General features: G+C 35.1%; 1 protein-coding gene and 1 long non-coding RNA gene across 2 annotated transcripts; both read left to right on the forward strand.

Annotated features, from left to right (window-relative positions):
• Positions 1-10,367: 10,367 nt before the first annotated feature.
• selenop (selenoprotein P) lies at positions 10,368-17,956 on the forward strand. The gene is given in 5 exon segments (NM_178297.4): positions 10,368-10,430; positions 11,872-12,099; positions 12,227-12,436; positions 12,516-12,633; positions 16,323-17,956. Coding segments are annotated over 4 exon segments (1,104 nt in total). The 5' UTR covers positions 10,368-10,430; positions 11,872-11,896; the 3' UTR covers positions 16,896-17,956.
• LOC103911520 (uncharacterized) lies at positions 13,202-14,855 on the forward strand. Its single transcript, XR_662397.5, has 2 exons — positions 13,202-13,386; positions 14,461-14,855. It is a non-coding gene; the product is annotated as an uncharacterized lncRNA (long non-coding RNA).
• Positions 17,957-18,072: the final 116 nt, after the last annotated feature.

The following is an 18,072-nucleotide window of genomic DNA, read 5'->3' on the forward strand; positions in this document are numbered from 1 at the left end:
GTTTGATGAGTCTTGATTTCTGCTGCAACGTTGGATGGTAGGCTCAGAATTTGCCATCAACAACATAAAAGTATGGATCCATCCTGCCTTGTATCAGTGGTTCAGGCAGGTGGTGGTGGTGGTAGTATAATGGTGTGGGGAATATTTTCTCGGCACACTTTGGGCCCATTAGTATTGCTTGGAGTATGGATGGAAATTATGCACAGATAAAGAAAATAACTAACAAATGTTATGGGTATATTTGAGAGCAAGTCAACAATCACTGAAAATAGCATACAGCACAATACTCAAACCAGTAACATGTAATGGCAGCTTAGAGTACAGTTTGCTATCAGCACCTCTGCTTAAGAAATGAGATGGAATAAAATATCAGTCTTTAAAAACAGGATGTGGAGCCTTCAGCACATAATCATTCTCAGTCTCAGGGCTGCAGGTGTAAATGCAGAGGAACTGATTAAGAGGAATGGATTAAACTGAACATCTTCCGATTAAAGAACTGAAAAACACTGGGCAGAATGAGTAAACTGCACAAATAATAGTAGTTTTAGATGGATTGCTGATGTAAATGCCAAGAAAATAAGACAAACAACATCATACAAATAAGTCATTCTCACACAATGGATGAAAACAATGAAGAGATGTTACTAGTACTATGTTCCAACTCATTCTCCGCATTACATGATTTTAACAGTGATGATTAAACATCGTCAAGACAGGAGTTTCTGTAAGAAATTTGTACTAAATGTATACTAAAATGAAAGAAAAACAAAATTCTATTAATACCTCCTCATGTACAGAAGTAGAGTTGGCAGAGAAGCTGACTTGCTGTCAAATATTGTTTACTTTACTAAGTCAGTTTAATGGTGAAAGGATTGAGCCTATAGACATATTGATAAAAGTTGAAGCAACTGAATCTTGAGAAGCAAATCTGCAGTAACTGCGTGATGCTATTATGTCAATATGGACTTAAATGTCAGAGGAATATTTCCAGTGTTGAATCTATGCAATCTAGTTGAATCTAGTAAAGTGTACCTAATAAAGTGGAACACTTTTCAAAAATGAAATACAAGTCGAACATAATAAAAAAAAATTGCTAAATAAAAAAGCAATTTGTAAACATTGAAGACTGCAACTTTTTAACGATGCTGTTATTTGTGTTTCTGTCTGCATCCACATAATGGAGTAATTTGCACTCACATAAAATATGAAGAAGTATTACCATAAATAGTGTATTTTTCAACACCATGATATAGATGTTAATATAAAACATAATATGAAGGTTTATACACTCACTGGCCACTTTTTTAGGTACACCTTTCTTCTACCTAGTTGGACCCCTTTTGTCTTCAGAACAGTTTTTTTAAGTATATATTTCCTTATTTTTGCATGAATTAATCTTTTAAAATGCTGAATTGATATGTGTATATAATATTAGATGTTGATTGTGTGTGCTTCAGCAGTCTAGTTATGCAGCCTGCAGTCCAGTGATTGTGAAATCAGTAGACAGATTCATCCCCACACGCTTTGGTTTTTGATAAAAAAAATAAACATAACCTCATTTATTATCCATAACATGTCTTTTATTACAGTAATATAGCCTGTCATAAACATTATTAAATTGCATTAGATTATTATTAACATAAAATGCATATGATAAACAAAAATAGATTACAGACTGTCAAATTGCTTTATAATAATTAATATTTTATTAGGATCATTGTCATGACGCAGTCATTAGTATGTTATTGTGACTCATCTCTGGGAAACATCCAAACACACACACACACACACACACACTCATACACTAAGGACAATTTAGCCTACCCAATTTACCTGAATAGTATGTCTATGGACTGTGGGGGAAACCGGAGCACCCGGAGGAAACCCATGCGAACGCAGGGAGAACATGCAAGCTCCACACTGAAAGGCCGACTGAGCCGAGTGACCCAGCGACCTTCTTGCTGTGAGGCGACAGCACTACCTACTGTGCCACTGAGTCGCCCCGTAATTGTGATTACAAATATAAGATGTGGATATACGTTACTTAGTCAAACCAGCATGAATTCATTTTTAAATAGTGCAAAATGTTGCAGGACTCAGTTTATTAAAATTCAATAAAACATGAACATGGACTGTGTGAATAGATCACAGCAATGTTTCAGTAAAAAGCATAAGCACAACATTATATGGTCATACTTATGAGGGTTTATGGAACTATACAACAAAATAGAAGTCAGAAGATTTCATGTGCAATAATTTCTATCTCACACGTGCATTTGTCAGAGTTATGATTTAATGCGGATAAAGGGCTTTTTCACCAGCTATTCTTTAAACAGCCTAATCAAATCATATCATTTCAGTGATGAAAAATAGACCAAGATGGACTAAAAAGGTTATGTTTTTTCAGTGATTCTGCCTGTTAAGTTGATCATCAGTTCTCAGTAACACTGTGATCTCGAATCCGTTTCTAATATTAAGAAAAAATTGATGGTGCAGACCTGATTCTGATATACTGTTGAAGTTTCAACCTTTCCACTCTTGAATCAATGTTAATTCAATAAAGCTCTGCTGTTGAATGAATTTGAATGTTTAGCATGAAATCCACATTGTTCAAAATCCTTATTTATTTTAAGATGTTTTTAATACTTTGGAGAGAAATTAAGGTTTATTTGTAATAACTACCTATTTGTTGGACCACTTTAACTTGTCAACCAGATGCATTTAATGCAGTGGTACTCCTATGACATTGTAAGCTATTACAGTGGGCTCCAAGACAAATAAAAACACAATTCAGGTGTTGAGAAAGAGAACTTTATTCTGTTTAATTTGCAAACTCATCTGAAAACAACAAACCGGAAGAACGAAAATGGAGAAATGATTATGATACGCGGGCACATATAACTACAATAAACTATAGTTTAAAACCATAGATTAAAATAGAAGCCAAAGTGCGCCACGCTGCACCCACCCACCCTAAACCTGGCAGCAGGTTCCAGTATACCAGCTTCCCGTGTTTCCCTGAGGGTCCTCACAGCCCTTATTGATCCCTGCCTAGGGTTCATAAGCTGACTCACCCCAGGGAGTGCACGAGCTAACCGGGCGCCATTCCGTGCCGGATGCCCGGAATGTTGCTCAGAGGCACATTTCGAGCAACAAACACGTAATATTCCTCACGATGTTGCGTTTACGTACGCAAACCACGAGGAACTACAGCACAGACGAGCCCGGGTGAAGCTTCACGAAGCGGACTTCGTTAAATTGGCATGGCTCCACTCGTACCGTTGGTATTGAACTCACCTTGGTCAAGTACAAACAGCAACATCTTGGCAACCTTGTCCAAGATGGCGTCCTAGCAACAGGTGAATGATGCGCTGTGCAAATTCAAAGAGCATCCGCTGCTAGTGGTGTGTTTGGAAAGTTCTCTTATTATGTTCTAGTAAAAAAAAAAAAAAAATATTTAAATAACTTACTGGGCTGTTTTGTGTCCATTACAAAAATCAGAGAAAAGAAACAAGAACAGAAGCTTGTCCATCTCTGTGAGAGGCGAATTCTGATAGCGTTAGCAATAACGCGAGTGAAATGCCTGAAGCGTCTACTAGTTTAGAAATGGAAAAACTGCATATTCCAGGATAACGGACTTCGTGCCTATTACACAAAGTGTAGACTCTCACAAATATATCCTGAAATTGATGATCCATGTAAAAGTGACAAGGCAGACTTTCCAGATGTTCTGGGCTTGTTGTACACAAATATTTAAAACACTAAATGATGCTTTTAATTAGAAATAAAACCTAGTGTTAAAAAATCTTTGTGGAGTAGCAGAACACAAAATATCATGGACAAACAAGGTAAAAAATGTTGTCTTTCGCTACTTAATTAGCGAGGAAAAGAATATCACTTGAGAGGAAATTGTCACATTATATGTGATCATTAACTTTATTATTTAGTTTCATATTTATGTAGAAGACTACTTTAATTATGTCAGATAACTGATTTAGGTATTTATTTATTTGAATTATTTTTATAATTGATATTGTCTTTTGGTTGTAAATGTATGCAATCTATAAAGTTTAATTTATTTTGTTTTATTTTTGTCTATTTCGGTTGCAATTGTATTTTAATTTGATTTGTTGTTTTTATTTTCTGTGGCAATAAGGGTCACACAAAATGTTTTGTTAAAGCTTAGGGGAAAAATCACAAATGTTTTAAAAACGTTTCACTATTTATTAGATTTTTATTTTAAATAAATATATACTTCATGTATTGTTTTAATTATCCAATTGTTTATACTATTATTGTTTTCTTAGAATTTTTGATCGTTTTATTTCTTTGATTGTTTTATTTGATCATGTCTTTATGTTTTAAAATTGTTTAAAATCAAAATTTTATTTATCATACAATCATATCATTCATTTCATTTCATGAATTGTTTGTATTATTTAAAATGATTAATAATGTTTTTCTTTATTTTTGAATGTTTATTTTATGTTTTATTTTTATTGATAATGTTACATTTGATTATGGATTTATGTTTGAAAGATATAAACACACACATATAATCAAATATATTTATACTTTTTATTTCCCAAAGCATCTAATATTCTGCCTTGCTGACAGTCAAAGCTCTCTACTGCCCTCGTGAGGCAAAACCAAGATAGCAAAAACTATTCTTTGAAACCCTAAGCTGTATAAAAATAAACTAAAAGTAAACATGAGCAATTCCATGCAAATGTCAACCTTGCCATGAAAACTAATCAAGTTTTTTTATTGTCACATCTAAAACGCATGTTTGTTTTTCTCATTTAAAATTTAAAAAATGTTTACAGATTGATATTTTTCTGATCCCATAACTCTGGTTAGTTCTTTTGGAAAATATAAACAGATATGTCAATATAATGATAACGTATTCTTAGATGTGAATTTATGTTTTGAGTTTTTACTGCATATGTCACATCCATAATGCATATATATATATATATATATATATATATATATATATATATATATATATATATATATATATATATATATATATATATATATACACACACACACACACACACACACACACACACACACACACACACACACACACACACACACACACACACACACACACACACACATCAGCACCCGTACAGCCTCTTTACCCTTTGTGTATTACTCCGCCCAGGCGCCCACATACAGCCAGAAAGCTGACACTACAGATCTAAAGTTTAAAAGATACTTGCTCAGCTGTTTAACTGTCAGCTTATGATTTGAATCCTAGGTGGAAGAGAGTAGTTCCTCATTCAAAAGGGTTTTTAAGACTCTCCATGATTGATTTTGTTTTTATATACACAATTATGCCGTCAAACTGTTGTATAAATGCAATATCACACTCGTAGCAGTGCGATACGGCTGTAAATCGGCACTGGTGGGGGCACTCCTCCAACCAGTACCAATACACAGCCATATTGCACTGCTACTCGTGTGATATTGCTCATATATATATATATATATATATATATATATATATATATATATATATATATATATATATATATATATATATATATATATGATGACTTGATGACTTTTACTGACATTTTAGTAGTTTGAAATAGGGCAGCACGATATTGGAAAAATGTGATATTGCATTATTTTATTTTTCTGCGCTAAATATTGTGAATATGAATACAGTTTTACAAGATAGATTGAAAAGCACTATTTTATGGTTTTCTAATGAGTCAAATAGTATTGAGTATGCTGAAATGATATAATGTGCAACCCTAGTTTGAAACTATATATTGGTTGTAAATTAGGGCACAAAAACCAGCTAATGAGCTGCCAGTACCTTTGCTGTTATTTTTGGGAATTTATATATAATATTTCTCATTCAATATATTGTTTCAGACTTTTCTAATGAGTCTAATAGTATTCAGCTGTAATGGAATAATACCAATGAGACAATTTGTTTTAATTCTAGTCCAAAAAATTGTTTCAAACTTCATGAAAATAAGAGTTTTTTATCTAGTTTTTTATAGCAAAATTATCTACCAGTGGGATAAGTAAAATTATATTTTGTTAATAAAATATAATACATTTTATGTAATTTGATTTAATATATTTAAAATAATGCTGTTGATAAATTGGACTAGAAACAATACAAAAAATTATATATTTTTTATTGTTGCATAAATCGTATAAATTTTATATATATACAGAAAATAAATACATTTCTGTAGCTCTTGGTCAATTATTGACCAGCAAACTAATTCAGCCTCAACATTGCATATCTTGCGATGTGATTATTGCTGAAGTGCACATTGCAATCAATGCTGAAACAATAGATTGAACAGCCATAGTTTGAAACTATAAATCGTCTGGTTGTAAAATAGGGCACGAAAACCAGCCAATGAGCTGACAGTACCTTTTCTGTTATTTTGAGGATTTATCGCTAATTTGTCATTCAATATATTGTTTCACACTTCTAAAAATGACAGTAAATGTCATTTTGTTAAAGTGTAGAGTTAACATTTCAAGAGAAACACCCTTGAATCACAAGCTACTGGCAAATAACAGATATTATTGTACTGTCTTCAAGGGGAAAAAAAACAACTAAACTCTAACAGATCAACAGAAATGGAACAGAATTGAATCTCCAATTGTTGCTGTATACTATATTAGTACTATATTAGTATGCACACATACATAAGCAACTGTTCTATATCTTATCATAATCTAATCAGCCTATCACATGGTGGCAACTCAATGCATTAGACGTGGTCAAGGCGTGATCTGCTAAAGTTCAAACAGATCATCAAAATGAGGAAGAAAGGTATAAGTGACTTTGAATCTAGCATGTTTGTCAGTTTGAGAAGAGTTGGTATCTGATGCACACTGTTGACAGTCGTGTCAAATAACAACACCAAACGAAGCATGCAATGTACACAGGATTATTAAAAGGTTACTCTATTTAGCCTTGATTTCGTCAAGTCAAGTCGAGCTTTATTGTCATTCTGCTACATGTGGACCTACAGTGGAACGCAATATGGTGTCTTGTAGAAACAGACCTATATAAACAAACAATCACAAAAATGATTAAGAGCCATTTTAAACCTATAGCTAACATACCAGATCGATAATCTAACAACATACAGTATAGCCTGCAATAAACACTTAACTATACACATAACCTAAGACAGTACTATTACATAAGACAGAAAAATATTGTGCAAGAGGTATTTAAGGTTAAAAAAACAAGTAGTGCAACATGAATGTGTGGTACATTTACAAGTAAACATTGTTTTCCTTACTGAGTCCTTATAAGATGAAGTTTAAAGGTTCAAGACACCCTGGAGTATTTATTTTTGAGATTTTAACAGTTTTGTGTGTGTTGAGCATCAGTTAAGACAACGTTAGCTACTGTCAGCTTTTATTGTGGGGAAAACTGGATAATTTGAGCTTTTGTCAGCTAATTTCATCTTTCCGGTTTAAAATAATTTTTGGGACGGGATCAAAATCGACAAGTGGAGTGATGACGTGTCGGTTTCTCATGATTATTCATAGCGGAGTTTTCTTATGAGAAGACCCTGCTTCGTAAATATTCATGAGAGCAGATGCTTTCTGAAGGCAGGGCAGACCTGCCAAACTGTAAGACTCAGTGACTGGGTGAGACCGCGTTCACAAGGGTTTGTTGCATGTTTTTTCCTGAGATGCTGTCAGGGGCCGATACAGCAAAGCTGTTGGTTTGTAGCAAGTATTTTTGTTGAGAGAGCTGTACGAGAATTGGAGAATGGTGGACTTTGTGTTTTATCAGTTGAGTTCATTACCATTCAGACACATCGCCTATATCCATGCTGCCGTGTTTGCCTATCATTAAAATCATACAGATTGCCGGCAGGGCTAATGGTTGAAATAGACAGGGAAAGAGACCTGCTGCACTGCTATCCGCAGTCTGTCTGCATTCAGACGAGGGGATACAGGAGGACAGAAGTCCACCTCATTAATAGTGTTTGTATAAACTCGATCAACTTTATAATAATATTACAAATTGTGTTTATGTGTATATGAAATTACAAATAACTTATGTAGCAGGGCATTACAATAGGTCAGAGGTCATGGAGACCACGAGTGGAACTGAAGATCTTGATGATTCTAAAGTCTAAAGTGATTTTGATATTATTATGTTTTCATTCTGTTTAAAGTGATTTTCCTTTTTATTCTAGATAGACTTTTTGTATAGCAGCCTGAATGCTGTTTATACCTCTTTTGAACAAGTTTGATAAGATAGCTGAAAGTACGAAGAAACAACCTTGGGTTTTATTAACAGATTGTCTCTTGCGTGTATATTCATCTGATGGCTTCTGCTGATGAAACTGCAAACTATCTTAAGTAACCTTTATTTTTTTGAATCTCTGACTCCAGTTCTTCATCTGACAGACAGGTCATGGTTCATGGTCCTTTAAGTAAAGTGTCCGTTGCATAAGTGATTCTACAGGTGGTTTGTCAAACCCTCTCACCTGTGAAGCACACTCAGAAATGCACAATGCTTTTCAAGAAATATGCAGTGATTGTAAGAAAGTGTCTGGGGTAAATGTGCAAACTGTTGAAAGTGTCAGTTAAAATGTCAAAGAGATGATAGAGAGTGTTTTCTACAGGTGGTTTGTCAAGCCCCCTCACCAGTATGCGGCACACTGGGAATGGCAATATGTTTTGAGGTTTTTGTGTGGTGTTGTGGAGATTTTGGGAGCTAATATTGTGGAGAATATTTCAGATAATGTTAATGTGATTGGAGTTGAGGGCTTTAACAGCTTGTGGAAAGAAACTGAAGAGTAGTGTGACATTCGTATGGTAGGGTTAGATTTTGGTGCATTTAACATGAAACCATGGTTTCATTCTGTCCTCTAATAACATTTTAGAGAGGGGGTGGTGGAATGAATGTGAAAGATATTTTCTTGACACACTTAGGACGCCAAACATTTTAGCATTGAGGCACTGTTGAGTATTGAGTATTGTTGTTGATCATGTCCATCCCTTTATGACCAATAGGGTTGGATGGTGCATAATTCTAGTAGGATAATAATAATGCCACACATATCAAATCATCTCAGTCTGGGTTTTGAAGATGAGAGAGTTCATAAACTCAAATGACCTCTGTAGTCACCAGGTCTTTCATCAGACCTCTAAGATGTGCTGAACCTGGAGATTCCAACTATGGATGTGCCGTCGTTAAATCTGCAGCAACCTGTATGTGATGTTGACATGTCAATATATACCAAATCTCTGAGGAACATTTAAGCACCTTCTTGAATTCACACCAAATCAGCTGTACTAGCAAGGTGTACTTAATAAAGTGGCTGGTGAGCCTAGTATATTGTTTTTAAGGACATGAAGTTTTAGGGTTTATTTTATTTTATTGAGTGATTTCATAATACTTTAGAGTTAACCATTAGCTTGCAGTAATCAGTAATGCGTGTTAACTGTATCTAAAGTACATCTCTAGGAGGTCAAAACGTCCTCCAGGTCATGAGACTTGATTATGTAAATTAACTAATTGATAAATCAGAAAACAACTCAGATACAAGGACAATTTGGGTCTACAGACAATGTGATGTTTTTTGAATGTTTATGTAAGTTTTTAACACTGTGTCCAAGGCCAGTATGTTTTATCTATCATTGTTCCGTCTTACAGTAATGTAAAAACATGGTGTTTATGAAAGTTCAGCAGAGACAGGAAGCTTCAAAGTTTGATCTCAGCAGGAAAAAAGTGCTGACTCTGAAACAGCTGTGCACTGCTGCACAAACAAAAAATAAAGGATGTTAAGAGGAGCATGCAAATACATGCACAGTAATCAATGATTAGTTAAGAGTTAATGCTTTAATAAACACGTACACAGTGCTTTCATACTTAATTGCTTGTCATTTCTTTTCAATGTTGCACTCAACCCCCCCTTTTCAGTTCTCTAGGGAAACAGAAGTTTGGAATGCAGTGAGATTTAACAGTTTGCTGCCTGGAGACTTTTTGGTAGAAACAAAACTATTTTGCTGCTAATTATTACTTTTCCATACATAAGACACAGATAAATAAATTAAAAATGTAGAAAATTTAATTTAGGTTAAATAAAATCCAAACAGACTTTGGCAGGGATACATAACTAATCCACTAATCCACTTAAACTTTCTGCTTTTTTTTCAGCTCAAAGCTTTAACTTTTTCCATTTAAAACACATTACGGAGGTTACTGATATACTGCTGATGCGTGTAACTTCTGTGGCGAGTACGTGAGATATTAAAGTTTTCGAAACAAGGACAGAGGGACCTTTGCCCCGCTTTTAGTCAGGAAAAACAAGAGGAGTATAAATAGGAGGAGCCGTGTGAGAGGAGGGTTGTTTTTGTCAAGAACTAGCTCAGAAAGTTTCGCTGCTGAAGACCCTCAAGGAAAACAAGTAAGTGTACTTTACAGCTACGACACATTGGTAAAACATTAGGAAAACACATTAATTAATATAGCATATTACTAGTATATTTGCTGATTGTTTTAAATAATGCTCTTATTAATGGCCTCTTTTTGCATGATCATAGATCCCTTAATTACTACAACAACTATTTATTTAATGCCATTGCAGTAATGAAGTCGTATGTTTTAACTGCAGAACATTTAGTTATTAGTACATTTTTGCTCCCAATCTAAAGTTTTTCATTTTTCTTGTCAGCTTTTTTATTTTTATTTTTTTTATAGTTTTATGTTCAGATGCTGTTGTGTGGGTGTGCATTATCTATAATATAATTTAATATTGTTTGGTAATTACGTAGGTTTGAATGCATTATCTGTGCACCAGTCTGGCTTTGATAACTCATGTTGCAAATTTATATTACCTGGGTGGACTATGGATCTTGACCCAATCTGGCTTTTTACGATTTTGATAAGTAAATTTGGGTTAATTACCATAATTACAGGTATTTATGTACATGAATTTTATATGGCCAATATAGAATGGATACGATTAGATAAACAAACGATTAGAGCGCACTGCTGCATATCTTTTTTATCATTATGTAAGTTATTATTAATTTTCTTTTCGGCTTAGTCTCTTTATTAATCTGGGGTCGCCACAGTGGAATGAACCGCCAACTTATCCAGCATATTTTTTACGCAGCGGATGCCCTTTCAGCTGCAACCTATTACTGGGAAAATAAGTTATTATATATCTGAAATACAAATGTTATTAAAATAAAAAATAAATATTATGTGTGAAAATGTTATTCTTTTTGAAATATTTTTTAAGTGCTTTTTAACAAAGAGAAAATTATTTCAAACCATATTTAAGCATAATAGTTGAACTTCTAATAACTAATTTAATTTATCTTTGTCATAAAGACAGTATATACTATTTAACTAGTTGTACTATAAGATACCAGTATTCAGCTTAAAGTGCAATTTAAAGGCTTAATGTTAGTAGGTTACTCGGTACAATACATTAATTAGGCATCGCAAGTTACTAAACAACAGTTTTTTTTCTGAAAAAAAAAAAGTTAAACGTATCTTATTAAAATAAAACTTAAGGAGGCTAATAATTTTGACTTTAATATTTGTTTAAAATTTCTAAATACGACTTTTTCCAGAATAAAAAAAATTATTGGATAGCCTATATTGTGAAGTTTCCTACTCCATTAAACATCACTTGGGAAATATAATATTATCTGCTGGGTTCCACACAATTCACCTTGTCTCAGCACAAATCGATTAAGTTAATTTAACAGATTTAACAAATTTATGTTACATTACATGATATTATTATCAATAAAAATATTACACTTCAGGTGTCTGCTCTGGAAAAAAAATTATGTTGTTTTTTGATGTCTAAACAGTTGATCTTTTGTGTTTAGGTTAGTGGGTCTGTTGTTTGGAGTCATGTGGAAGGCACTCAGCCTTACCTTGGCTCTCTGCCTGCTGGTGGGCTGCAGTGCAGAGAGCGAAACAGAAGGAGCCCGCTGTAAACTTCCTCCCGAGTGGAAGGTTGGGGATGTGGAGCCCATGAAGAACGCTCTTGGACAAGTGACAGTGGTGGCTTACCTCCAGGCCAGCTGATTGTTCTGTCTGGAGCAAGCATCAAAGTCAGTGCAGACAATTATATTGAAACTCAATCTTTAATGAGTCCCAAACCCTTCATTCTTAAACACTCTGTAGCGTTTACACAAGGCGTATTGATCTAATCTCGCTTGATGAATGTTCTTCTTCAAGGCTTAATGACTTGCTCCTGAAGCTGGAGAACCAGGGTTATCCAAATATAGCCTACATGGTGGTAAACAACCGTGAGGAAAGGTCCCAGCGGCTGCACCATCTGCTTCAAGAAAGGCTGTTGAACATCACCCTCTACGCCCAAGACCTCAGCCAGCCGGACGCCTGGCAGGCTGTGAATGCTGAGAAGGATGACATTTTGGTCTATGACAGGTTTGGCTTATCCAGATGAATTCACTTAACATGAATGTATAACTTTATCAATATGTCACTAAATATCTTTGTCAACCAGGTGTGGCCGACTCACTTACCATCTGTCACTTCCCTACACCATCCTGATCCACCCACATGTGGAGGAGGCTATAAAACATACATACTGTGATCGCATTTGCGGAGAGTGCAGCCTGGAGGTAACCATCACCTAAAGTGATTAGAAAAAAGCTAAAGTTTGGTTTTGTGATGCTCCACGTTAGCGGTTTATATATATATATATATATATATATATATATATATATATATATATATATATATATATATATATATATATATATATATATATATATATATATATATTATATGTTTTTAATTACTGTGGTGCATAAAAATGAAAATCAAAACATTTTAACTTTACAAAAAGGGATATTGCAGTGTTTTGACAAAAACTAAAAAAATTAAGCTGTTTTGTAGAAACTATATGAAATAATAATGCAATTACTTTCATTTACTCACTTGAATGGTACTCGCTATTAAGTAGGTGTCAAGACCGTATAAAGGTATAATAAAATTATTTGTGAATTATGCACACGAGAACGTCTTCTGGTTTGCGCATGCGCAGATAATTGAGTGCGCTCAACACCATATAAGGAAAAGAAGGCGGTAAGGAAGTGGCGCGTTTGAAATGAGGTAGAGTTCCAGTCAATGGGCTATATGCACGCATTACTTCCGCGTTTTGTCTAAGGCCGCGGTCCAGCTTCCGGTCTGGGTGATGTTAAGCGGAGGTAAATAGTATTATGGCAGAGTCGTCAATATTTACTCGCTGTTTGCGAGTAAATTATGGTCAACGATGTGCAAATGATTGTCCGGATGTGCTCTACAACACCGCAGAGCAAAGCTTGAGAAAGGTTTCAAGTTGTATGCATCTTCCTACCTGTGCAATTATGAAGGTAAGTTCAGCTAGCCTGAAGGCTAACTTTAGCGTTAATACTCTTACGATCCGTCCATCTGCAGCTTTATCACGTAAGTAAAAATAATCATATGTGTATGTAATTCTGTCTCAAAGTGTCAGGTAAAAACAGGGCAGGAATAAGATCTCAGTGAGAGCCTCCTCACCAGCTGAGAGTAGGACAGCATACATGTGAAATTCTGTCCCATTCATACTTTTACTGTTCTAAAGTGACCACCACTGTTCAGTTCGGATAATCACAGAAACACAGATGCTGTCTTAGCTTGTAAGCATGATTATTGAGCAAGATATATTAGGAATAAAATAATACAATGCCGTTCCATCCACAACAGACAAATAGCACTGTGTCAATGCTGAGATTTATTGCTGAAACAGTGGAGATGACAGACGCAGTGTAACAGTGTAGATAGCATGCTTTCTATTTAGTCGATAACACTGTAATTAAATGGGAGGGTGACCCAAAACAATAAGGTGTCATTAGTTAATTTCACATCAACAATTTGTCAATTGCAATATTTATTAGTTTTTTACATTAATGAACAAATGCTTATTCATTGTGCTTGTTAACTCACAATGTAATAGCTAATGTTAACAAGCATGACTTTGGATTTTTATTCATTAGTAAATTAGTTTAACAATGCTAACTATTAAATATTAAATAGTTATTTTAATAGTGAGCAAATACATTAATTAATGAAACCTTATTTTAAAGTGTGACTAAAGGGAGATACTTTTAAATAATTTAAATTAATTATTTACTGTGTAGTTTAATCTGATGATATTGCTGCAGATGCCTTTAAAAAGAAGATATTTTGAAGAAAGCTGAAAACCTGTAACCATTGACTTCCATAGTATGAAAAAGAACTACTATGAATATCAGTGGTTGCAAGTTTCCAGCTTTCTTCAAAGTATTTTTGTTTGTGTTAAACATCAGAAAGAAACTCAAACAGGTTTGGAACAAGTGAAGGATGAGGAAATAGAATTTTCAGTTTTGAGTGAACTGCCTTTAATGACTCTTTAAAAACCTATTAATATTCTTGTTTCTGTTTTCTAGGTAACATTATGAGATTCAGAGCTAGAAAATTATATGTGTTACTTCATCCTGGAGCGGACATCCGTCAGAAGATCCATGCCATCGTCTGCTAGTTAATAGCTCCTGCTCTTGTGTGGCTGAGAGTGGGATATGCAAACATTTGGTTGCTTTGCTTTTCCAGACAGCCCATTACTCTGAAATGTGTAATGTGTGTTGTCACATGAACAATTGTTTGGAATGGATCAATTATGTGTTAAGTTCCATGAAACAGATGGGTGTTTATTTATTTATTTAATACACATCAGCCCAAATACCTCTCTATGCACAAGTTACAGAAGAAGCACCTGATTCAAGAAAACAACTGATTCAATGTCATTTTTTCTGTTCATCTGAATAAAATATTTTTTTCAAAATGTTACATTTTTTTGACAATTTTTATTTCAAATTACATACAGTGAATTATATTTTATATGTACAGTGAATAAAATAAAGGTCTTTATTCTGAATTTAAAAATTGCACTTAGAAAGTAGCTTAAGAAATGTTTATGTATATTAATGTTCATTTTTTTTACTTCAAAGGCAATGAAAATAAACTATTATTTGCCATAAAAGCTCCTTTCTTTAAATGTCTGCATCCGGTTGGCACTCGAGCCTCGATCAGTTTTCTAGACTGAAATTGTCAGCTACACTCTTGTTTTTTTCTGTTTCTGTAAAATTCTCACGTTTAATATCAACAACCCACCTCTTCTGCACGACTTTGTCTTTTGGAAACTAAGGTAAGAGTTTAATTTTTGACGCTGTGCATTGCTGAACACAGCAGTGGTATCTACAAGTACTGTTCTCACGTCTTTGAAATGACACTTTTAAACGTTTAGATGTCATATTTATGTAGCTGACATAAACATATATAAGTGGGCTATAATGGCATAAAACATTAAGACAACTGTCCAAAACATTTCTCGTTTTTATCAGTAGCGCTCCTGTTGTAGCACTGTGTACGATCGGCGGAAGTAGGCTCGGGGTCTTAAATTTTACCGGAAATGCGTCACGCGCCGCCGTGCATAGAGCCCATAATGTCACGTTAAGATGTTGACCACACGATGTCGCCATGCCACAACAACAGTACTGTGTCAATTATTTTAAACACAGAACAAACTTAATAAAAGAAATGCAAACATTTACATGTATAGTTATATAAAAAGTTGAATGAAGGAGTACTTGTAGAATATAAATGCACACTATAAACATTACAGAAAATATATGTTGAGGTGAGAGAAAAGAGATGGAAGAGTGAGGGAAATAAATTTCACAGTTGCCTGTGGCTTAAAGATCCCCACTCGCAGTGTGGCGGCACTGGAGAATTTCTCATTCCCCCATCACCAAATGATGGTCAACGTGTTCCCTCACTCTCCCTGCTCCCATGCCAAACAGCATCTGGCTTCAGCCTCTGACTGAACTGAAGTGACTCCCCAGCCTCTTTTCAGCCTTATATTTGCTCCATTCTACATACATTGAGGGTGGAAGAGAGATCTGGTTACAATCCCTGCTGGTGCCTGGACCCGAAACCTCCAACTAGACCCAAAGTCCTAAACTGTCTAACATCTTACTGCCACAGCTGTTCCCAGTGTTTCTACAGCTGGTGGTGAGAATGCAACTAGAAAAAATGGTCTCAGGAAAGTTAGTTCTTAAGGAACCAGGTCTAGTTATTAGTTTTATGAGTTCTACCTGCTGTGAAACCCACTCTGGTGTGTCACAGCACTTAGAAAACGTTAAAAAAGTATTTATTAATATTTTTTAAATAACAAAAAGGCACTGACAACATAAAAACATTTTGAAAGTGCATGCTATACTTTCAACGTGCAATTTTTGCCTTGTTATTACAGAGTTCAGCGCAACTTGAAGAGTGCAAGAAAGCCACAGAAGAAGTGAATAAACCGGTGGAAGAAGAACCTCGTCAAGATCATGGTCATCATGAACAGGGTCATCACGAGCATCAAGGAGAGGCGGAAAGGCACAGACATGGCCACCATCATCCCCACCACCACCATCACCACCACCGAGGCCAACAGCAGGTTGATGTGGACCAGCAGGTCCTATCCCAGGTTGACTTTGGTCAGGTGGCTGTTGAAACACCAATGATGAAACGGCCTTGAGCAAAGCACAGCAGGTGAAAAGTGCAGTACAGCTGACAGCAGGGGGCAGATTCCCCTGTGGCCAGCTGATGCTGACACTGACGACAGCTCTTTGGCGGAGAGGGCAACGGGCGCGTGGCAGGTCTCTGACACTGTGATGAGCCTCTTCCGGCCTCCTGACCCTGACAGGGCCTGAAGGAGCAGGACAACCACATCAAGGAGACCTGACAGTGACGTCCCGCCCCTCCGGCCGAATGAGAGCTGTCACAACCAACCTGAGTCTGACCAGCAGGGGACGCCACTTGAGGGTGACGAAAGAAGTAAACAGGGAGCAATCAATAATATCAGCATGTAAACATCAAGTCACTGCTGGTTAACACTCAAGGTGAAACTTACCAACTAGTATTTAAACCTCAGTGTGAGGCAGCACTGGACTTTAGCATCCCGATTTGCAAATTAGTTCTTGTTCAATGCAAGATAATCAAATCAGGAACATCAAAATAAAACAGTTTTGATTTGGCAAAAACAAAGAAACTGCAAGTAACACATTGAATCCATTTTTAAGTATTGTCTTGTAAAACATACACCTAATTTCCCCTAAAAATCATAAATGTGATTTTTTTATCTGGTTAAATCTGACTTTAACTGGTCCAGTGTCTGTATTTTTTCACCTGAGAGTGTGTTCGGTTCATCATGTTAGTGTCTTTTCACCTCTAAGTGCTTTATGTGGTCTTTATGAAGGCAGGTGCAGAAACTATGCACTAGTGGTGCCTGTCTGATGTTTGGCCATACAGAGCAGAGGGCAAAGGTCATGTAACATCCTGTAACCTTGGCTATACCTAATAAAAATTTTGGGGTATTAAAATCTATTTTTCTTAAAGTTCTAGTTTTCAGAAAGATGTTTTTATTGTGTGGAGAAGCAGTAGAAGTGGTTAAGTAGGTGGAAAGTTTATTTTTTAAAAAAGACCAAACACTTTTGAATCACTTTATTGGGATCAGTTTGTTTTCTAATAGTTACTAGTATGTCTGTTGTTTTAGGTATACTTGGCATTACAATAAAAGCAATGTTACTGGATTATAGGGAAATGCACAAAGCCTGTATCTTGTACTACACTTTTTTTTAGAGATGAGCAAGAATTTAATGGAGTAACAAGTGAAAGATTGGATTGTTGTTTTATGATAGATGGTTTTAAACATTTTTTATACTTAATGAAGGTTTTCTGGTAAATCTTGTATCACCTGGAAGACCCGAGAAACTGTATGGAAATGTATGCTGTGGTATAAATGAATGTGAAATGTATGTGAAATGGAAGAGGAAAAATATGTTACTCAGATAAATTCAAATAAAGTAAAAATCAAAATAAATAAACAGTGTTGTACTTGCATTTGTACCTTACATATGTGGATCATCTGACTGGAAATTTTTAGTAATAAAGATTTAAATAATATTGATTAAATAAATACACTTAATTCATTTAAGTATTTTACTTAGATTTATTAA

Source organism: Danio rerio, chromosome 8 (assembly GCF_049306965.1).
Source record: "Danio rerio strain Tuebingen ecotype United States chromosome 8, GRCz12tu, whole genome shotgun sequence".
Lineage (NCBI taxonomy): Eukaryota > Metazoa > Chordata > Actinopteri > Cypriniformes > Danionidae > Danio > Danio rerio.